Raw genomic sequence first — 23,704 nt, 5'->3', positions numbered from 1 at the left:
GTAGTGATGGTGAAGTCTCCATGACGACCACAAACAATGTTTCAACTTGGCATGACCCAGAATTTTATGTTTGTCATCTCTTGCCAGTGATGCTCCATGTCCCAAATAAATGTAAAAAAAAACAAACAAAAACAAAACCTTAAGACCTACATTGAGTTGAGAACACCTTGGTTAGTATATTCATTCTCTCACATTCTGCAAAATTGACTGCAAAATTGTGTTCAATTTTTAAACGGTCAGCATCATTCCTTTTCTTTATATTAATATTAATATTTTTACCTATATGGAAAGTTTTAATTATTACATTATCACAATTCTACAACTAGACTGCTGATAGAAATTACTAGGGCCGTAACTTATACATGTCTGTGTCTTGTACGTTATTTTTGACCCCCCACCCACACTTTTATAAATGGACTTTGTAGCATCAGATGTTATTTACAGCAAATAAAACTGACCTTGTAGTCTAAGTTGGGTGGTATGGGAAAACCAGGAGAGAGCTGCAGTTCCCCCTCTGGCATCTTTGGCTATAAATACTCTTGTAGATAGGTCCTGCATAGCTTTCAATCCCAGTCATCAGTTATCCATCGTACATGATCTCACCAACTAAGAAGCCGCGATCATCCCAGGGAACCTAATGTAAAGGAAACAGGATGGTATGCTAGAGTACATTAAAAATGGAAAATCGTCACTTTTTTTCTTTCTTTTTTTTTAACCTTTGCATTGGCTTCTAATTAGTTGTAGAGCACATTGATAAAGATGGTCAAACCTGTTCCAGCCTTCGGCTACAAACTCGCGTCTCTCTGCCACAACAGCATGGAAATAACACGGAGCAAAGAAAATGACTTTGAACTCAAGACTCCTTTGAGCACATCTCCAAGGTGTCCTTAAAAACATTTTTAAAAACTGAAAAGCAATGTGTCTGACATCATGAATGTGAATATGCTTATACTAAATTGGCTCAGTTTAAGATGTTGTCACATCTTTTTGTAACTTAACTTCTTAATCAGTTATTGTGAAGAACAACACTTTTATTACTGCTAAGTATACTTAGAGGCAGCAACTTTGGTAGTGTTCACTCATAAACACATGGTAACCATCATGGCTGCCAGTACTGTATTTTTCTACCCTCTTATCCAGAGTCCCCAGCCACTTTTCCACCAGACGGATGTTCTGAAAAGAAAATGCACAATGAACAATTTTTAATTCTACAAAGAGGAATTAGTTACATGATTTGAAGTTTCTAAAAAGTGACTGCACTGCCCTCTGCTGGTAAGTACCTGCAGAAAGACCCAGTGTCCCTTGACTACTGTTCAGTCTCAACGTTTTGCCCCAGCCACAACCTCTTGACCCTGACAAAGACACATTGTGTATTTTCCATTATCAAATGTAAAGCCCATCTTCTAATCTGCAAGAAGACAAGTTGTTTTATTAGATTTTTTTTAGAAGGGAAAATAGACAAATGCAGCATGCTCATTTAAAACAAAGTTCGGTTTACTTTAAAAAAAAAATATTTTTTAAATTGATGCAGCCTTTTGTTATATCAAAATGCATGTAGCTAGTCTACTCTTCTTACTAACAGAATATATAGGCTATTTCTAAGGTTATACATAACTGATCCAACAACTTAAAGGGCTCACAATGCTCATTCATCCAAATTCAAGTTACAAAGATCCATTACAAGCTAACAGACATTTACTTATGAAGTCAGCAGAATATTAGTGCTGACTCTGTCTCTACAGCTTCTACAGACCTACTGCCTCTACATCCTTTAAGGGATCAACTCCAGGAGAGACGATGAAGAACATCTGGGCTTCAAAGGACATGCAAACTCCACATTGCGGCCTTCCACATACTTGGTCCCTAGCTTTTCCTCAACAAAGTTTCTGCATGATTCATTATAGTTAGTGATGATACATTCGTACATAATCTTTATTTATGTCAATGTCATTATTTAAAACACTTTATTTGGAAATAGAGATTCTTCATTATATGACATTCACATATATGATAATGCCTATATTGTACAATCTATAGCAACTCAAAAATTATATTCTTGATGGATATTTCATACAAACAAACAGATCACATCAAAAAGGTCATTCTCCCACCTGATAGCATAGCACATATGGTCAGGTCTCATGCCTCAGTTTCTGTAAGCCAGTCTTGTTTTCCCACTCTTGAGGAAATTTATCCTTCTCTGGAGCCTCAGACTCCATAAACTTCTTCCAGCACTTGGCAGAGCCTTCTACGTCTCTGTCCAGGTTCTTAAACTCATCCATTCCAGCCAAAGACTACAAGGTACATGTCAAATCAGTTTTTCATTTAATCTCTATTCTGAGTGGTGGTGATGGTTTGCATAATTAAACTATGTTGAGGTCATTAAATCAGTGTTATCTAAACCTTTATGCCACCACATTTTTGGTTGGAAAGGACATCAATGGGTGATACAAGGCCTGCTTTAAAGGGGAATCTCAGAAGGAAATCCAGCTTTACAGGGTTGAACTCTTTCTTCATGACTAGTATCTACAGAATGATAAAGAGCAAATTAGAAATGTATTCCAAGATGACTGTTATCTGACTGTGAGATGAGATTCTAAGTTAATAGAGACACTAACATAGTCCTTAGAAAGATATCTACATACTTGGAATGTCATCTTATAACTCTCAAACAAGCAGCGGTTGGTGTACATGAAAACAGAATAGATGATCTCATTAATAAGGTTGCTCACTCTGTTTTACATCCTTTGCTGACTCGTGTGCAAAATAGCTACCTCGAAACCATTACATTTACAGCATTTAGCAGACACTCTTATCCAGTGTGACTTACAAAAGTGCTTTGTCATTTACGTATAGAATACATCCTAGCCAGTACAGCAGGTTAGAGTCCAAAATACTGTAGAAATACAGGGATCACTGCTGATGTCTAGAAGTACAAAATACATAAGGTCTATCTTAAACAATGATAAGTGTAATAAACAATAAATGTTTGTTAATAAAGTTTGTTAAACAACATCAGTGTAGTAAACAATACCCTACAATAAGTATTAATTTAGTCAGTCAATATAGGAGCAGGGTCAGTTGTCATTTAAATATTCCAAGAATAGAATGGCTCTGCGTTTGAAGACCGCAAAGGACTCTGCTGTCCGGACAGCAAGTGGGAGTTCATTCCACCATCTCGGAGCCAGGACAGAAAATAGTCTAGAGACTTGTCTTCCATGACACCTGAAACATGGTGTTTCAAGCTGAGCCGTAACTGAGGTTCGATGTACTCAAGGTACAGATTGAGCTTTGACCATTGACCTCATGTATGAAGGGGCTGGTCCATTTTTGGCTTTGTAGGCAAGCATCAAGGTTTTAAATCTGATGCGTGCAGCTACTGGAAGCCAATGAAGGGAATGCAGCAGCGGAGTAAAATATGAGAACTTCAGAAGATTGAAGACCAGTCGTGCTGCTGCATTCTGGAGAAGTTGCAGAGGTTTGATGGCTCTTAGAGGAAGACCAGCAAGTAGCGAGTTGCAGTAGTCTACCTTTGAGATCACAAGAGACTGCACAAGCACCTGGGTAGCTTCCTGTGAGAGAAAGGGTCGAATCCTTCGTATGTTACTTATGTGGATTTGATTGCCTCTTGACAGTTGCTCTGACCTTTCCCTCAATCTCAATTGCAGTGGGCTTGATGGTTTCCAGTTTCACCACTAATGCTGTGTCACCAAGGAAGCTACCTGAGAGACGCTGAGAGACAGGCCAGCAGAGAGTCCTCTAGCTGCTTTAGTACAATCTTAAAGGTGTTTGGCCAGTTCTGCCTGAGGGTCAGTAAAATGTAAGAGGACGTTTTCCCTTTTTGCTAGTTGACATCATTTAATTAGCTAATTATAATAATAAAATATAACATAAAGCTACAGCTATCAAAAACCTTGTGGAAACATACAGTATTACATACTACAAATAGTGCATTAAAAGATGCAAACACTGAGCTGCACCATTTCTTGGTTCATAATAACAGAAAAGCTAGAAATGTTGGTAGAAGTATTAATGCCTTGTAATACTAGACTGAATTTATGCAAAAGTTCTGGGTATGAAAGTATTACTGAGCTGTATAGCAAAACATATTTCACATTCACTTTCACTATAACACAATATCCTTCTAAATGCTTCTTACTAATTTTTTTATCCGACTCACTACTCTTACTCATTCTCGGTAACTATGCCTGACTCCCCCACCACCCCGTGAGCACTTTAAGGCAGCTCAATACTGGCAAAAATAAAACCAATGTCTGGAAAGAAAAGAAATTAGAGAGAGAACTGTTTCTCTCTCTGGCCACTACAGCAGCTAATAGTTGATCCTCCAGCATGTCACCAGAAAACTGACCATTGTGCACTGTGCCTGCATCTCTGGTTTGTAATGAGAACTGAAATACTTTGAAGAATGAGTCAAAAATTAGGATGACATTCTACCTCCTAATCACCAATACGAATGTATCTGTGGATTTAGGCCAATTTTAAAACTGTCAGTTTCACTTGTTTAAAAAAGGCCTTGAGTGCACCACGTTTCAGTCACAATATTTACTTCTTAATGGTGCTCCTTCCAACCAGAGGGTTCAACACAGGTTCTTAAGTCTCACTAATGTTTTCAACCAGTAATACATATCCACTGAATACAGCATTTTCTATACTGTCAAGGTATCTAGAGAACAAATGTCCCAGAAGAATGATTTTGAGGTTGTCTCCATATATGTTCTTGATCCATTTGATCCCCTGAAGCTGAGCATCCACTATCAAGGGCCAACACAGAGGATGTTGCAGAGGATGGTGGTATTCTCATCAGACATGTGGTCACTAAGGAGGCCCTGTTTGCTTCATGCTGCTATATCAACATCAGTAAGAAGTGTCAGATGACACCCTCTGTAATAGGAATGAGGACCTGAAATAGATATGTAGGAGTAAAATATACTAGCAGTTTGATATACTGTAAAGTTGGACAATATAAGTTCCAAATGCTTCTTGCAAATTACAAACATTATTACCTTAAATTCCTTGAGGTAAGGCAGCCAGTATCTGTCCATGAGTTCTGTGTAGTACTTATTTGTGAAATATCCAACGTATGACACAAAAGCTGAAATAAGCATGATAAGCATGATGAGCAACTAATTCTGACTAGCAAATTTTCTCAAATGCTAAAAAGTCTTAGTCAGCAATTAAACGTTTGAGCAAAATTCACTAGCATTAATTTACAATTCACATTTTCAAATTCTGATGTAAATTAAGTAATATAAGCATTTTACCTGTTGGCAAGGGAGTCTTTTTAGTAGTATTAGCTTCATCCTGGCAGTTCAGCATCTTCATTTGTCTGTTTGAGTTCTGCTTCTTGAACTGCCAGTTTAGTTTTTGGATCATCTGCCTGTCATACATTTAGAAAGAGGTTTTTTGTCAATACTCAAGACAATCACAAACTTCTTGATCTAAGTAATTCTACAGTTTAAGTAATTTAATTATTTCTAACCTCAGCTGAGGTATTCTCCAGTTTGGTCAGTCCATTCTCAAGTCTATCAATTTTTGAGAGAAGTTCTGTCCTTTTCACACTAAGCAGATTTTGATAAAGCCTAATTTATTTCAGAAAGGTTTTTGAAGTGGTGTAATTATAGTGTCAATTTAATAGGAGGTATAACCTTGACATGTCATTCACCGTTATGTGGACATAGGCCATTAACTGACTTAGGGAGTCCTTGATTTCAGGCTAAAGAGAAGGAGGAATGCATCTGTAATTAGCTGTAATATTGAAACATACGTATTTTGGTCAAAACAATCTGCACTGCCATGTATGCAAACTTGTATCACACATAAAAATAATATTTACATGTGCATCAACCTTTTTCCTTTTTTTTTCATGTTTTTGTTGAGTTGATAATCTATGAAGAGGGGGCGTGGTACAAGAGTTCAGGGCTCATCCCCTTTCTGAGTAGATCACTGTAGTTGGGACTGATCGCTCAATGGGGAGGACGATCGTGAATGGATTGACTGAGAAATAGGGAATCCCAAGAACGAAAGAGAGAACTTTTTTGGACACACGAAAGTATAAGGTCGTGGGATTTCACTTGGGACACCTTTCGTGTCTTCTCCCTCCATTTTCGCTCAATGGAAACATACCTGGAACTATATATATTTTTTCCTTACCCTGGGGAATTACGAAGTTTGCTGAGGGATTTGCAAACATCGTTTTCAGATCTACCAGGGTGGACCTTTGTGTGAGCTTTGAATTGGGAAAAGAGACCGCCGAGTCTCCACCCCGGTTTGACTTGCTCACTATTCCCCGATTATGAACGCTTTTACTGTTGACATAAAGGTGTGTTAGTAGTAGTTCATTTTAGGACAGTTCCTGTGAATCCAATGCACTTCTCAAGTCTATGAGAATGTTATATATGTTGTTTATGGTATAAAAAGCTGCACTGATGAGCAGTAGTAAAACTGATGCTGTCAGTCTGGTGGTTAGCATGTTTGCCTCTTATCGTTAGGGTGTTGGATTTGAGTCCCTATAAAGGTTAGGTTGATTGGATACTCTAAATTGTCATGTGTGTATGTCCAGTGCTGGTTGGTGCTCTGTCCTGGTCGTAACCTCCGCCTCTTTGCCTGCAGGCCCCCAGGGGGCTGTGGCTTCTGATCAAGAGTACGCTGTGTGCAAAATTGGCTGCCGCTTCTCATCAATTGTGTGAGTGTAATAATGAAAAAAAGTGATATTTGTAAAATTGTCCTTGAGTTTGAGAAAAGTGTTATATAAATGCAAATAATAATAATGTTAGTATGAAATTTGTCGAGGTATCTATTTGAGGGTACAATAAGTTGGCTGAAAATTATTTTGTCAGTGATTTTCCCAATGAACGGTAGATTTTAAATGGGTCTGTAATTATTTAAGAGCTGCTTCCATATTTTTCTTTTTTAATAGAGGCTTCACTACTGCGGTTTTAGTGAGTTAGGAAAAATGCCCGATAACAGTGAAGTGTTAACTATCTGAAGTAAGTTGGCTACTATTAAGTAAAAACATTATTTAAGAAACTAGTCAGTAAAGCATCAAGGTTGCAAGCAGATTGTTTAAAATAGCAACAAACTGGGACATTTTCATGACAACTTTGCGTGGTTATGGACAAATTGCGGACTCCTCGGGGGATAAAGACTACTGGCTTGTCTGACATTGAGAATTGTAGTGCTAAAAAAGGGTGCAAACCCATTACATCGTTCAGTTGATAAACAGACCCTGAATTAGTATGTTGTCAAAGTTCTTCATTTGTCAACCACCGTGAAGAGTATTTTGCTATTGTTAATGCTATTGTTGATAATGCCGGGGCGGGGGTATGGTAGCATTTCTCAATAGTGCTTTCTGCTAGCATAGCTTTAGCTTTAACTGGATGAATCATATCCATAACACTAACTTTCTTTGAGTTGAAGTTACCCAACAAATTACCCAATGGTGCCCGGCACATTTTTGCACCTGTGCTGTCAATTATAAAAGTGATGCACTGGGACTTAAGTTCTAGTGAGGCCCAAATATCAAAGATCACACAGTAATTATTTGATAAAGCTGCATCCTTAACAGCCTGATATGTTAAGACCATTTGAAATCACCAAATCCAGGGTGTGACCATGATGGTGAATGCTGCTAGCCACATGCTGAGAGAGACCAAAAAATCCAATAAGGCACAGAGATCCTTGGCATAATTGTCCTTGGGATTGTCAGTGTGTATGTTAAAATCACCAACAATTACAAAATGTTGAAAGTCAGTGGAAATAAAAGTCTGCAAATTCATCAATAAAATCTGCATTAAACTTTGGTGGCTGTTACTGTTACTAGTAATATTCTTGGCATCGCTTTCAGAACTGCACACAGATACTGAAAGGATGTAAAGTAACCAAATGATATCTACTTGCATTGGAAGTAGAGCATTAAGTAGAGAAGCTGTACCTTTCCAGCTAGTGCAAGAGACATAACATTTGGTGGTTCTGACTCGATTAATACAGTTGTGGCACTACATTCATTTAACCATGTTTCAGTTAAAAGCATAAAATCAAGTCCATGAGCTATAATAAAATCATTAATTAAATGAGATTTGTTTGTGAGGAATCTAATATTGAGAAGAGCTAACTTAAGGTGTGTGCTTTGCTCCAAAAGCTGTGGTTCACATCTTACATCCTGCAGATTGGACATATTTACAGTATCTGGCATGTACTCCCTGTTTTTGCTATTTCTGATAAGCACTGGAAAGGGAGACATTTACCTCATCAAGGGCAAATTTATATTAGTTCAAAACAGTGGTGCTTGGATAAATTTAGTTTTGCACTGGAGCTATAAGGCTAACAGCTAACCAGTAGTAGAAGTTTATGGCCACCAATTAGCTTCATGCACACTGCATGCTGAAATCATCCTACAGTGGCCTCATATTACATCATTTTGCTAAGAAATACCATTTCTACATAACAAAATCATAAAACAGCAGATTTAGTCTGTATTTAAAACTGCAAATATACAAATCAGATTCATACTAAGTCTACCTTATACTCAAATCACTTCTAACTTTCCATACAATCATGACCTCAGCACATACCTTTCTGCCTGAGTGTTGTGCTTACATGAAATAATAAAGTTGACTAATACCAAATTATTTGCAAAAAAGTAACATTATTCAGGCTTTGAGACGGTTGCTAATACATTTTGTAGCTATGTAATGTACTTTTGTTCATTTTTTTAACCTATCAATTTGTTCATACAGTATCATAATTTAATATATACTGCAGTGTATAACTGTGTTAATAATACTGTTCCAAATTTTAATTATAATAACCACATATGCTTACTCTTATAATAGTTGCTGTAGAAGTAAATAGCCTATTTCTACAGTCTCTCTGCAAAGCATGCTACAACACCATGCAGGCACAAGATGCAATGTTTGTTTAGCAACTTGCTAGTTGTAAAGACATGGTTAAAAGTAATGCTAGTTCACCCATGTTGTTTCACAGTGTTGTCTCAGCTGTAATCTTTGTATTTTTGGTTAGGTTTTTTTTATTATAAAAATACTTAAATAAATAAAATAGATGGACAAATTGATAGAGAAATATGTTGTGGAATGATTTTAGAGATTTTGTGTTTGTTCAATATACAATATTCAGTATATTTTAACTATACAATTATAGTACCAAAGACAATGATAATTTTACTCACATATATGATGATTGGACATTTTCATAGCATCATACTTTCATACCAGAAAAAAAACTATAAAAACAAGTTTACTTGTTTTTTACTAAAAGATCTCTTCAAGTTCCAAGTAAAATTAATAGCAACAATAACATGTGTAACATTCTTCTAGTTCAGTGAATGAATGAATGAATGAATGAATGAATGAATGAATGAATGAATAGGAGAAGCATATGTGCAATGACATACACGTTTACCTTGTAACTAGATTTTTTTGTCATTGATATACATGGGATAAGTGTGGTAGTTTTTAAGACATCATTAATAAGGTTTTCAACAAGATCATAGAACCTATCTGAAATCCCAAGAGATGGATAGAAGGCAGTACTTCCATCCTCTAGTTCTTCAGAAACACTTCAAATAAGGGAAGGTTTATCTGTTTACAGAGAAATATAAACTTAGTTCAACAAAGTCTGCTTAAAGTCTGTGATTATATGATGGATTATAGGAATATATAAGTAATTCTAGACCACTCTTAGCACTGCATGCATATTTGTAACATGGGCACTGAGAGATACATGGACAAACTTAAAGAATCCACCCAGAACTTTATCATCAATGTAGTCAACATAGTCCACCCAAGAGTCAGAGCTTTCCTCTGCTCTAAATCATCTTTTATTTTCCTAGACATAAGGGAAAAAATAAATTAATTATACAGGTCAACACAATTAACATGTTTTCATGCTTTAAAATTGGATGGATTAGTACTATTGTCAAGGCATGAAGCTTTTCTCCAGATTTCTTAATACTTTTGTACTTTTTCTCTACAGCAGGCCTTCTGTCAAAATCAAGAAGTGATTATTTTTTATTGTCTTTCCTCTCAAACATAGGACTTACTGTCCATCCCTATAAAAATATTGCAAAATAAAAGACAAAATTCTCATAAATTTTGGACTAATAAAATGTGACAGACATTACACTTCCTTACATTAGATTTACACTGCCAAACATTTAGATTTTGCCATTTGAATCCTGCTATGGAAGTAATGCATTGTGTCTCTCCTCTTCTTTATGTACTCTCACACACCTAAAAGTAACAACACAATAGCTTTCAGAAATCACTGTTTGTAAACATACAAATTTAATTCCATTCATCATTAGTTTAGTAAGTTTTTTAATAGTCATAATCACAATAATGTGCTATTGTTCAACAAACAGAAAGGTTCTTTATAAGATCGTCACCTTATAACATCACCTTGTTAGTTATAATGAAGAGACGCCTTAATTAAAAGACACCCAGTTTTCAGGTCTACATTTTAATCAGTCCAGATGCTCTAAGTTCTTAAATCTTAAATCTTATGTCAAAAGAAAAGGAAAAGAGGAGCTCAACCAGTCGTTCTTTTATGCACTGCAATGCTATCACCAAAACCTGAACCCGGGTCCCAACTCTGAACAGTAGAAAAAGTATCTTAGTTGATTGCCACTCTAAACATGGGCATCTTCCAAATGCTGTAAATGTGAATATACATGTTATACATAACTGAGATCCAATCACAATGTACAGAATAATCATGGTAGATGTTACAACTTTCAAATATATACTGTGGTTCCAGTATAAATTGATTATCAATTTAATGCCATTCTTATCATTCGATACACTAATATGAGCAATCAACCTTTGCTATTCCAGTATAGGGAGCTTCAGCATATGCTAACTGCTCATTTATGCTTTTCAGTTCTTTCTCAATTAGTGGAAACTCCACAGGCAGTACTGTAGCTCAAACCTGAAAAGCAGCACTCAAAGCATAAGATCACCCGAATATGCATTGCTTTTCATCCATACCTGATTGTGCCAGGACACAGCAAGGTCCAAACTGACAACATATTTTCTTAAAATTTCATATTTGTGCACATCATCTGTGACTACCTTAACCACTGATCCATAATGAAGCCAAACATATCAAAGAGCTGTTGACATAAAAGGAACAACATAAAAACATGCAAGAGGTCATTAGTTAATATTAACTCCCCTACTACTTAGTACTCTCAATTATTATATTTAATGAACAAAAGAAAAATGTAGAAATTGCTGAAAAGTTAGGGGTTTTGGCAGAAATAGAACTCTGTGGGCAGTTGACAGTTGATTGTATATCTAGGAGATGTACAATCATCAAAAGCCTGGCAATGGATAGTCCCAAGCCTTCTCTCATGGTGTAGAATTTGGTTCTGAAGTTCTCCGAAGTCTGTATTGAAGATCTGCAACATTAGAAAGAATTCTAAATCTTATTGTGCTTTGAAAGCTCCATGACCTTTTTTGGTTTTGGTTATCAACATTTGTGTCAAAGTACATATCTCAAACATGAAACATTGTAAAAGCAAATTAAATAAAGCAGGTGATACATGCAATAATTAGTTAAAAGGCAACAATATTGCAGACTTACCTTACCAGCTATCTATTGCATATTTGCATTCAGCAAACATCTTGATGAGCTCAAGAACTTCCTCATAAATTCAAAAGACTAAGGTAGCCACTTTGTAAACCTCCTAGAAAGCAAAGGTTTAACATGTACTTAATGTTGAAACCTTTATCAATTTTGAAATATGTTGTAACCTTATTTTGTGAACAGCACAACTGCTATACACAAATTTATCTGCACCTGAGTTGTTTGGATACATTTTTTGCAACATTTGCAATCTTGTGAACACAAGATATGAGGGGAATTCCCAATTTTGTTTTCCCATCCTGAACAGTAGATTTATAAGTATTATTGAGCATGTAAGTTATGTGAAGACAATATTATAGATATTTTAAAATCACAAAAAAAGAGCAGAGCTTATATATCACATTTACCTAAAGTAGTTGTCCATAACCATTTTACACTTGTCACAGGTTTTTCTGAGCACAAACAATCTAAAGACAACTATGGTGTATACTAAGATACGTTTGATACATACCTGCTGGTGTATGCATTCTAAATTTATGAGTCTGTTATTGCAGAAATCTAATTCTTCTTTAGGTAATGGATTGAATCCATCTAATATTGGCTGAGCTGAGGCTTTATTTAGAACCTCTGATACTTGATGGGTCCAGTCAATTATCATTGTCTCAAAGGCATGCATCAAGCTGCTGTCAGTGGTGAGACATTCTGAAATGATGAAAATGTGAACGTTCAGTTAAGCCAAATAAACTGATGAAACCAGTTTTATAGTACTGTCAATGGAAGGTATTAGATACCATAAACTGGCCATTACACACCAGTCTATGTTAGTTCACAACAAATAGATATAGCTAGATTGAGTTAAAGTAAATCTAACCGGTATGTGTCTCCAATGGCATTTGAATGTTTAGGTTATGGAAGGAATGTCCTTCCTTCAGTCTGACCTCCCATTACAAAAACTTCATTCTTCAACTTATGCACACGATCTACTGCTACACTGGGCCAAATTTTCGTGTTGTCTTTATTTTTGCGCGAACGTTAAATCACCTGTAAAGGAAAAGCGTAGTTAACGTGAGCTAGCTGCAGTAATTTCAATAGATTCTAATTAACTTCTCTTCTGCTAAACCAACCTCAATTACACCGATCACTACATTCACGGGTTAATTGTAACGTCTCCATTCGAATATTATCCTTGTTTATTATTTCAGTTTCCTTTTTAACAAAGTAAACAATTGTTTTTAAGTGTCTGGGGAAAGCCGAAGCCAGCAACAAGTTGGCAGGCAGCAAAGTTCTGGTTTTTCAAAAACGTTCCCGATGATGGTACGATTCACCTCGGCGGCAATTTTTTTTGCCAGGTATCTTGTTTCAGCTGTAACGACTTTGAAGTAATATTTTGCAAAAATTAGATTCTTTCGTCCTCGACCTCCATATCGTCATCTGGGGTTTACTAGCTGGTCAGTTATGCTAGGTAGCTACCTAGTTTTAAAATAACGTTCGCTTATTGCAGTAGACCACTGAACTTGTCGCTTAGTTGTCGCTGTCCCGGTCTTATATCTATGTAAGGAAATAATTCCGTCCTCTTTGATAAGGTGCGTCCCGAATATGTACTACACACAAATACTATGAAGTAAATAGTATATACTAATCTTAATAGCGGGGACGTCAGTACACATATATGAATAGGGCACTAAACCCCCCAGGAGATTTGCAGAAATTAAATATAACCACACCTGCCCTAAATGCTGTATTGGTTAATGCAAAAATCGTTTTTGGTTGCTTTTTAAGTAATGTTACATTAGCGTTTGTCATCAGGGTTCCTCTGTTATCTTAATGGTATTTTCATTAGCATGTCAGTGTGATTTTATTTTGGACAATTATAACAGACATCCAGATTTTGTATTTTGTTTACTTTTATGTTTAAGTTACATAGTCTTCGGCAACATTCTCTGATACGGAGATCCTGTCTCGCGCATAGCGAGACAAAAAATTATTGAGATTTTAGCAAAGCAGTACAGAGCGATCGTAATTGTCAGAGGTTGCCCAAACTTTAAATCTTTCCGATTCAAATTGTGATTTCAGAGATGTTGTACGTAGCATCACCTCTCCCAGGTCCAAGTGCCCCTTTATCTCAGTATATTCTAAATTTGGACACGATGATACGGTTGAATAACAGTTACGTTTGCTCACAGAGAAGCTCACGGTACTGCACACTGACTTGACGTCCTTAGACTACTTCTCCTGCTGTTTTCAGTTAGGCTTCGGTTTGCGGTTGTCAATTAGCTGTCACAAATCTGTTAGCTGGAACTGTCTTGTAGGTGATATAATGCGGTTATCTGATTTTCATTGACACACACACACACACACACGACCCTTCCCTTCTGTTAATATCTTGCTCTACAAGTCAATCTGTATTCAAACCAGACTATTCAATTAAACTAGACAAAGTGGTTTTCACCCCTTAATAGACTAATCATTGAAAAATGGATGATATACCAGAAAGGGATATTAAGTGTTCACCTAATTTATTGATGTAATTTGAATACGCAATAGCTTTAGCCATCTTAGGTAGTAATATTCCTGTTCATCTTTAGATAAATCCTTTAGACCTGAAATTTCTACCATTGGAATGACACGCGACATCTGTGGTTTACAGGCTACTACACTGATAACTACTGGAATGCAATTGATAGAATGAAGATCAACATGCTTACTTTCTTTGAAATTTTAACATGTACTAGTCATGCTGATTTGAGTACCTACTCTAAAAACCCAGTCATAGAAGCGCAGAGCAGGGAACGTGTGTAGTTTTAACTTTTTAAAATACTTGATAAAATCCCAGCCAATACCAAACCACTGGTCTATTTAAGATATAAAACCAATCTAGACAACCTAAAAACTATTTACTCAGCTTTTGTGCAGTAAACTTGGTGCCATCTGTGTACCAATTTTATTTTAGCACAAGATAACATTGACAATCAAATAACAAGGGAAAGTTCCTCTCAAACTCATTTTTATACAAACATACATTCTGACAAAAATATAAATTATTTTAAGTATATACAGCATTGATAAATTATCTGGGATGTAACGTTTCTCAATTATCAGTGCACTTGAACTGAACAAGCATATGTTAGTCTGAGGCTTACACACTGAATTTGTACTCTGCAACAACAAAAATCAATGAATAAACATTTAAACCAAACATTTCTTTTAAAAATATGATGGCCTGATACACATTTTGGAAAATAACTGTTTTGAATCAGCAGTTTGCTTTTTGAAATTTAACGTTTCATCCATGAATAGATCCCAGATAAAAACAACCATTCCACAGTGGATTTCCACAGTGAACAAGGTCTAGTTACTGAATTATGACAAGCTAAAGCAAAAAGCAGCCAAGAGAAATAGTGCTAAAGTGAAATGCATGAAACAGCCTTTGTTCCTTCAAAGCCTACTGTAAATGAGTACTGTAAGCATCATAGTACTATTCTAATTCATCATTAAAACGTTGGGAACAGCAAGAAACAAACTGATTTTAAAAAGGTACGATTTGTACGTCAGGCAAACAAACTCAGGCAGATATGCAAAAATACAAATGTGATCTCCCTTTTAAATTTTTTTTTTAAAAGAGGAGGCAGCTTTAGAGCAGCATCACAGCAGATATTAGAAAAGCAAAAAATTACTGGAGGCAAGTCAATTATTTAAATGCGGTTATATAAGATACAGAACTGCAGTGGTTTATTAGAAGTTGTGGAAAAATAAGTACATTTTCTTCATCTACATATGTATTAAAGAAAAAATAAACTCAGAGGAAAGGTTTTGATGGTATCTAGGTTAGAAATGTTTGATTCATATGCCACATTGTCAGACCTGCTGATCAGGGTATAATCTGGGATGTATTCAAAGTCCCAAGCAAGAAGAACAGCCTTGGAACGACTGACTAAAATAATCAAGTACACAGAAAACATATATTGTGTAACGTTCTGCCATTTTGTAACACTGTTTGAAGGCCTCTATTGTTTAAAGACCACTCCATTGTCTCTCCAGCTCCATCACATCACATACTGATCTAGGCTTTACATGCCCACTTATGTAATGATCACTTCAGAACCATAGAAGCAACCCTGATGAAGCATTCATGAAAAGAAACTAACAGACTTATGGCTCACACAGACTCCCAGTGTTGGTAACCTTCTCCTCAAAACACCAGGAAATTCCTGAGCAAAACAGGTCCAGTGCAGGCTCATGGGTTTTGGGGGTTAATTTGTTCACTTCCCAAACCATAGGCCTATTTTCAGGTCCACACATGTTCTTTGTTAAACATGGAGCAAAGTCTCAGAGATGAGTGCTCCTACTGCCTCTTTATAGAGGACACCTTCTTCTTTCTGGCTGCAAGCATTTCATAGAAGGGGTCCCTGCTGATGGCAGCTCTGGAAAGAGATGGTAGAAAATAAATTATTTACAACAGAACCCTGTCCAGTCATTATAGACAGACACGAAATCTTGGACCACATCTCAAATGTATGTGTATGACTTCTAAAACTGTTTACTTTTTAGTAAATATATTTAGAACACAAGTTACTTTCTCTCCCCCCCCCCCCCCCCCCCCATGTGAAAACTCTCAAGAAAGTGAAAAGTATAGTATATTTAATATCTCATTTTAATTTAGGTTACAATCAAATCCCCCCCCCCCCCAAATAATAAATATATTATTAGCCATAAAGGCTAATAATGTATTATAAATATAGTCTTTGAACTTTGAGTGTTAAGACCAGAAGACCACTCACTTGATACTGTTGATCCACTCCTCCTTTTCCTCAGTGGTTGGGGCTGAGATTCTGTAAAATGTATGATTACCTTCCACCACCCTCCCATCCGCTTCAGTCTTACAGGCCTTGATCACTTGATCCTTACTGTCTGGGATAAAGAGCTCAAAGCAGTTCTGTAAAGAGAGTCATTAACTAGACTAATAGAAAATAGCAACCTGTCCAAATGTGTAGATAGGTATGCAGTGCAAAAGTAGTACATATACAGAGATAACAGGACAACAAAAGCATACTGGTTTCTTTGAATCCTCCACTTCCCTAATGCTGAGATTTTCCAGGGGAATGATCCCTCTTGGTTCTTTATCCTTAAAAACACAAATTAATAATAAGCCTAAAAAGAAAACAACTGCAAACAATCTAATTGACCACAAAATGCTGGGTTACTTACTGTGGTGTATTCAAAGTAATAAAGACAATTATCTGTTAAGATGAACCATCTTCTTTTCCATGTTTTTACTCGTCCTCCTGTACAAAATGGGTTAACAGGTCAGTGAATTAATGTGATCACCTAATAGTAAGGTGAGTCAGAACTGGGTTAACATTTGAGAAGCAGATAAGAGCAGCAGCAGCAGAAAAATGCAGAATGATGAGGTTTGGGGTACTGCAGCAGACAGATGTATGTATGGTTAAATCACATTAGGGCATTTAAAATGGTTTGCTTAGGATCCCAACAAGAATTTTTTTTAAAAAAGCACTGAATACCTCAGTATGAATGCAAAGATAATTGAAAAGTATGAGATGGGGGTGGTGGGGGGGGGCAGTAAAATGTGAATTCTCATTTTATATGGGTGGGGCCATCAAGTTTTCGATTTGGGTGGGGGTAGGAACCCTACAAACCCTACGCAAACAAATAAGTTGTTTTGTGGGAGTAAATATTTGTGCTGGGTTGGTAGACTAACATGAGTCAGACTCTTTCCCACCTTTTCAAACAGATCCATGGCACTGACAACTACTGCATAAAATTCTACACAAACTGGTTTTAGTCTAAGCAGTCTTTCCTAATTTTTCCTAATATTTTAAAAATGAATTGGAAAACTAAAAAAGACCCCACTTTGTGAATTAGCCCTCAAAAGTGATGAAGTAAACTTCACCCTCTAAAACCTAAAGTAAAATTCCACAATTTTTGGTTTTAGGAAAACCAATTTGTGCATGTTTTACTTTGACATTATGCAAATTGTGTTTTGTGGAAATGCATGCTTCTAAAGATACAGTAAATAAATTATCCCCCATAGACCTCCATAGCACATATGACTACATCTGGTTCCAGGTTCACAATGGTCTTATGCAGCTAAACAGTTTAAACAGTATAACCCCTACTCCAGGTTATACAGGCTGTGTGGAATATGAATGACTATCATCACATTTTCACAGATTAACTTTGGAATTAAGTCATTATTTACCCATTAGCTTGTTTATTTAATATTAACTTTAGTTACCATTGTTCCACCATCTGAGAAAGAGGCATGATCAAAGATCATTTCTGAGAATCAGACCTGGAGTCAGTTTGAGCATATCCAGCTTTCTACAAACTATATACTCAATTGATTACTGGGGGGAAAAAAAATATGTAAAGATCAGCAGTAGAATACTACTCAACATTCAAACAAGTCCAGAAACTATTTCTGTTCTAGATCAGAACAGATCTTACCATGCTGGAAATAACAGCACTAGTGTTGGATAACACTGTGCACATTCTTTTTTTTTTTAAAGCAATGTTGCCATGTTCTGCCTTGTGGAACTTTATAGGAGGTCATTTTTGCACTGTGTGTCACCTTAGAAGCAAAATTCCCTAGGTTTTTTTTTTTCCCCTTTAAACCAATATTAGTTCAGTTATATGGGACAGAGGGAGCACATCAATGATGAAGCTCACACATTGCAAGCACTGCAGAAATGCACAGGAAATGCCACATCAGCCTTATGGAACAAATGAAATGAGACCATAAGCAAAATAAATTTCATTTGAATAAAATGAAATACTTGTTAAATTCAAATGGCCAAAAAAACCCAATTCAACAAAGGAGTTAATAATGAGAGCAAGGCACCACAAAAGCACCCAGAAGCATAGCTTTTTGGCTAAAAGAAGAATCAGTTTACATACCTCCTGAAGAAAGAACATGGAGAACAAAAATAAATAAAAATGGAAGAAAAAAAGTGAAAATATATATGAAAATCATAAAAAAAAAATCATGTTGTATAAATTTTCACCATTATGAATTCCCACCAGATGGCAGCCTAATCTTATAATATTGACCTCCTCTACATGCTATTTGATTGGTTTCTTTGACTCACCAAGCAGTGCTCTGAGCTGACACAACATGAGTTGATATGTGCACACTGATATCAATTTTTTAAATTCCAATTAAGTTCATGCTTTACTAAATTTTTATAGGCTGTGTAATCTGGAGATCATTGCTGAAATAAGCATTCATAGCCAAATGTTGCCACTGTAGAATAATATGGGGAGGTTTTCTCTGCTGCAGTTGAACTGTTTAGTTGTACCAGTTGTATTTGCAACTTTTACTGAACTGAAAAACTCTGGGGGGGTTTTAAATTCTCACAAACCAATTTATATACAAGCAACACAGAATATCACTCACCACCAGTGGAAGTCACAAAGCTCCTATAGCCAACTGTTCTAAAACCTTTTGGGTGGTGGGACCCTGCTCTGGACCAGACAGCACCCCCTCTGCTTACCCTCAGCCTCAGAGTAAGCCTAGACGCTCACCTAATTTCAGCAGCCATCCCTCCCGGTCTGGGTTAAAGAATGTGTGGGTCAGGTCATTGCCATCATCCTCAGGTATCTTAAAGGGTTCATTCTTGATACTCTCGTACAAGTTCTGTAGGTGTGGGTGAGTGGCGGATAGGCAGATAAAGATGTGAAAAATTGACCTGTGCAAAAACCCACTGAACAGGCACCATGGTATTTGCCGTACATGTATAGGTTAAACTATTTTTTTTTAAATTATTTCTCAGATTTCTATCTGATTAAGGCAATAGAACAGAAGAGGGAGTTATAGCAAATAACATCATGGCTATGATTTAATCTTAGATTATTCATAATTAAGTGTTCTATTGCTTTTATGGAATGGTTTTAGTATGTAAAAAAATGAGAGTTCATGTCAATATCAATTTCTTCTGTAAAAAAAAGAAGTTAGCAGTAGTTTGGAGAAAAGCAACAGTTGTTACTTAGCAACCAGTGGTTAGGAGCATAACTAATAGTGAAGTAACCATGCTGTTATCAGATATAACACCACATATAAAATGCTTTTCAGCTAGTCACATTGGTCGGAACGGACTACTGTATAATACACATTTAAATGTGTGATAAGATGCAGCAGTACTGTAACGAGGAACTGACCCTAAGTAAATCCTCTGGTAGGTCCCCACCATCGTTGATGCCTCTGTTCATGGCGATGAAGCGCTCCGCTGTTGGCTTGTCCTTCACGTTAGGGTTGTGCAGGCTCGTATTCAGCATGATGATGGCAAACGAAAGAACATAGCAAGTATCTACAGAGAACATCGAAAGACAATTTAAACTAGTGCCATCAGCCTTCAAATGGAATAAGACTCCGCATTTATGGAGGGGTTTTTTGCATTTATGTAATAATTTTAACAGTTTAGCACATGGTCATAAAGAATTCACATGATGGATGTTAAGATTATATCCACTCACTGTCTAACAATCTTTCAAAATATAAATGTTGATCATGATAAGCCAAATAGCCTGGTAATAGGAGAGCACTGTAATCATGCAATTCTACAAGTGCTTTCCATTCCCAGGAAAGACCACAATCGGTGGCATTCACAGACAAGAAAGCACATTAGCCTGGCAGAGAACAGTGCTGATGAGGGCTGAGCAAGAGGGCAAGCTCATGTATGAGTAACTATGTGAGTGGGTGGTGAGAGAACGCAGGGGGAGGTTTGGGGCTTACAAAAGAAAATGCACCAGTAAGAAATGTGAATCGGAACTGTAGAATGATATAAACCAACTTCCAGCAAACAAATGCACCCTCACCTGTGGACTGAAAGACTCCAGGGTTGCACTGACAGTAACGCTGGGCAAAAGCCTCCATCATGCGATCTATCTTCTGAGCTTCGCCTGGTAACCGGAAACTCCACAAGAACTGTCTTTATGGTGCAATAAGGCAAATATACTTAATCATTATATCACTATGATATTAATATATTATGAAATCATTAAAATATTAAATGTTACTTTAAAAAAAGAACTACCACTCTAGTTCCAACATCTTTCTTATTTATCATTATCATTTCACTATAGGGTGAGACATGCTCTGTTTGATTCAAACAAATAGTACATGTCCAGAGGTTTTTAAGAGCAGTTAAAACTAAATATCCCTGTGATGGAGACCATCACCCCCTGAAGAAGACGGCAGTGAAGGAGACTAAATGGGTACTCTGGCTGCTGGGCCAGAGAGAGGGCTCTTTGGTCCAGTTGTCAGAGCACATGCTCACTGCTTGTAAGACCTGAATTTATGACCAGGTGTGCTTGCTGCCCTCTAATCGATTCACACACAAAAGCAGCTTTTTTTTCACCCTCGCTATCCTCACTGTCCTCTGTCAGCGACACATATACTGAGTTTATTAATGTCTCCTAATGCTTGGAAAGTAAATGTTTGCATTAAACATGAGCCATAACTTAGATAGTTGGGCTCTAGCACCCTTACAGGTCTACAATGTCCTGTAGCACAGAACTGCCAGTAGTTCTTCAGATCACTTTCTTTTACGTGAGGTCAAGTTATTAAGCGTCATACACCGAGAGAGAGTTTCAGAGTACAGGTGCTATCTGACTGATCTACCATTTCTTCTTTCAAACTCAGTCTAAAAATCTCTCTCTAATTTGTGTTATTTTTTATATTACCTGCTACTTCTCTGTAAGGTGTTCAATACAATTTTATTGTTATTGTTGCTGTTTTTGTAATTATTAGCAGTATCGCCTAAGAACTGTTTCATAGATTTTTACCTGAGAGCCTGGACCAAGTTCAGATCTGTGAATTCATGAAGTTCCACGAAGGCATGAAGGACCTCTATATTGAGCTCATCTCTGGAACCAAGAGGATAAAGAATAAATGATCACTGGTATAGTATGATGACCGAATAACAAATTACAACACCAAAATATGCTCATCAACCATTTGTACTACATTAAATTACATTATTGTTGTTCATTTTGTGAGACTGCAAGGCAGGTGGTGACCCTAATACTAAGTCAAAAGGATTAAGAGTATAATTGATCTAGGCAAGTAAAGGATTTTTAAAATGTTGCCATCTTAAAAGATCAACGATTATACAGGCTTCACAAATCCACAACTGTGGCTTTAATTTAACATGCATAATTCTCACAGGCATTAACTAAGAATAATCAATTTTTCGATTATCCATAAGATGAGTTATCCATAACTGAATTCAGAATTCAGAGAAGCAATCTGTTTTGGAAATGGTGTCCATGGTTACCAACACTGGCCCAACGCACCCAGAAAGAAAATGGGACGTGTCAGTTGATTTCAGTGAGCTGTAAATGGATTAGCCTACTTTGACAGAATAGCCATTTGACACTCCAACTCCCCAAACTCCTTCCTTCCTTCCTTCCTTCCCTCCCTCTCACTTACGCTCGAAGACTATGTGCATGCCTCACCATCATATTTCCTAAGTGTGTGTGATGGGATAGGGATGGATTGATGATGAGAACGAGGGCAGACACAGTCTCCAGCCTATTTGTTGGTGTTTTTGTTGAAAACAAGTAAATATCTCTCTTTTCTGTTTTAATACGTTCACAACAGAAAAAAAATTTTTTTAAAATCAAACTGAACTTGTTGACAAACCCAGATATAACTGGAAAATAACAAAACTGGACACCAGCTCCAATGTTCTTAGTTCTGGTCACCTGGTGCTGATAATCCATTTGCATCCATGAAGAAATGTGTACTGGAGCTGTAAAGAAAACTACAGCACTAAAAACAGAGGAAATGGCCATTCCGATTGACATAGATCAAGGCTTGTGACAAACAGAAATGCTTTTGTTGAGGGCAAACTAATGACAGCTGATGTAATGTTCCCTTGAGCTTAGACTCCAGGAACAGCAGCACAATCTCACCATGAACCAGTGAAAACAGAATTAGCTTGTGCCTGGTTCCTCTCAAACAATGTATTCTTCTTTGCCATCTCTAAGTTTACAGCGTTTAGCTGACACTTTTATCCAAAGCGACTTACAATTATGACTAAGTACAACTTCAGCAATTGAGGGTTAAGGGCCTTGCTCAGGGGCCCAACAGTGGCAACATACCAGTGGTAGGGGTTGAACTGGCAACAAGTTGAGTACCTCAACCACTGAGCTACCATTGCTCTGAGCTACCATTAACCTCTACTTGTGTTAAATGCTAAACAGTCCATTCTAGGATAAAATGGTTCATGGCTTATGAACCATCTGACAGCATAGCTACTTTGTGTTCAGCACAGCATATTATCGTCAAAGCGAATATTAACTTTTAAATATTAGCTGTTTAACTTTCATAAATAGAAAAATTATGACTCATTCATAATTTCTCCATTTATCAAAGGTCACTTGTGAGGTCTCTCTGATGTCAAGCAATATGTGCATAATGAAAAATGACAAATCATCTGGTAAAACACTGACTCAACCTATATAAGTTCCAAGGAAGGGAGAGGTAATCCACACAGGGATGGTGGTCCAGTTTCCTTTTAAAGTAACCGCCAGATGGTAATGGTAACACCTGGGGAGCACTAAAAGCATTCAAATGTGACACTTTACACTACCAGTTTACCAACCGTTACATCAGCTAATCACTCACCTTTCACCAAGATAATCTCCAATTGCCGTCTTGTTGAGGCCCTCACCCTTGTAAAGGAATTGAGCAATATCTTCACACGTGTTTTTCAGTAGGTCATTCTCAATGAGGAACTGTATCCCCTGAGAAGAGACACCACAGTCAGATCACAGATGGACTGCCAGCATCTGTGTCATTACCAGAACTACAGCACATGGCTTAGCTCTAACTAACTTCATAAGGCTATCATAAAATACTACCTATATTTTTCTTCTGAGTTTACCTGTATGTCTAACTTCTGTATAAGAGTAATATTGGATATATTATTTGGTATATTACTCAGGTCAAATGAGTGACCTGTGAAGTGACAGGTATTTAATGATACCAAAATTTTAAAAGTAAACCAGGTGAACTATATATTGGGGAAAGGCATCGTCTAAGCATAAGTAGACCATA

General features: G+C 36.8%; 1 protein-coding gene and 1 pseudogene across 5 annotated transcripts in view; both read right to left on the bottom strand.

The window, feature by feature from the left end:
- Positions 1-180: 180 nt before the first annotated feature.
- On the bottom strand, positions 181-5,126 carry LOC113577661 (annotated as a pseudogene).
- Positions 5,127-14,543: 9,417 nt separating this feature from the next.
- The window catches only part of cyth1b (cytohesin 1b), a 48,102-nt gene continuing 38,941 nt past the window's right edge, over positions 14,544-23,704 (bottom strand). For 4 of the 5 annotated variants that reach the window (XM_027010417.2, XM_027010415.2, XM_027010416.2 and 1 more), the window contains exons 5-13: positions 23,273-23,391; positions 21,427-21,507; positions 20,458-20,570; positions 19,801-19,949; positions 19,167-19,279; positions 16,831-16,909; positions 16,676-16,747; positions 16,404-16,558; positions 14,544-16,046 (exon numbers count right to left, since the gene is read on the bottom strand). In XM_027010417.2, the coding sequence (XP_026866218.1) occupies positions 15,968-16,046; positions 16,404-16,558; positions 16,676-16,747; positions 16,831-16,909; positions 19,167-19,279; positions 19,801-19,949; positions 20,458-20,570; positions 21,427-21,507; positions 23,273-23,391 (960 nt within the window). In that variant the 3' untranslated portion in view covers positions 14,544-15,967. Of the gene's footprint in view, positions 16,047-16,403; positions 16,748-16,830; positions 16,910-19,166; positions 19,280-19,800; positions 19,950-20,457; positions 20,571-21,426; positions 21,508-23,272; positions 23,392-23,704 lie in introns of those variants that run through there. The other variant, XM_027010418.2, reaches the window with a different exon arrangement.

This window comes from Electrophorus electricus, chromosome 14 (genome assembly GCF_013358815.1).
Source record: "Electrophorus electricus isolate fEleEle1 chromosome 14, fEleEle1.pri, whole genome shotgun sequence".
NCBI lineage: Eukaryota > Metazoa > Chordata > Actinopteri > Gymnotiformes > Gymnotidae > Electrophorus > Electrophorus electricus.
This window is presented reverse-complemented; position numbering and strand designations above follow the sequence as displayed.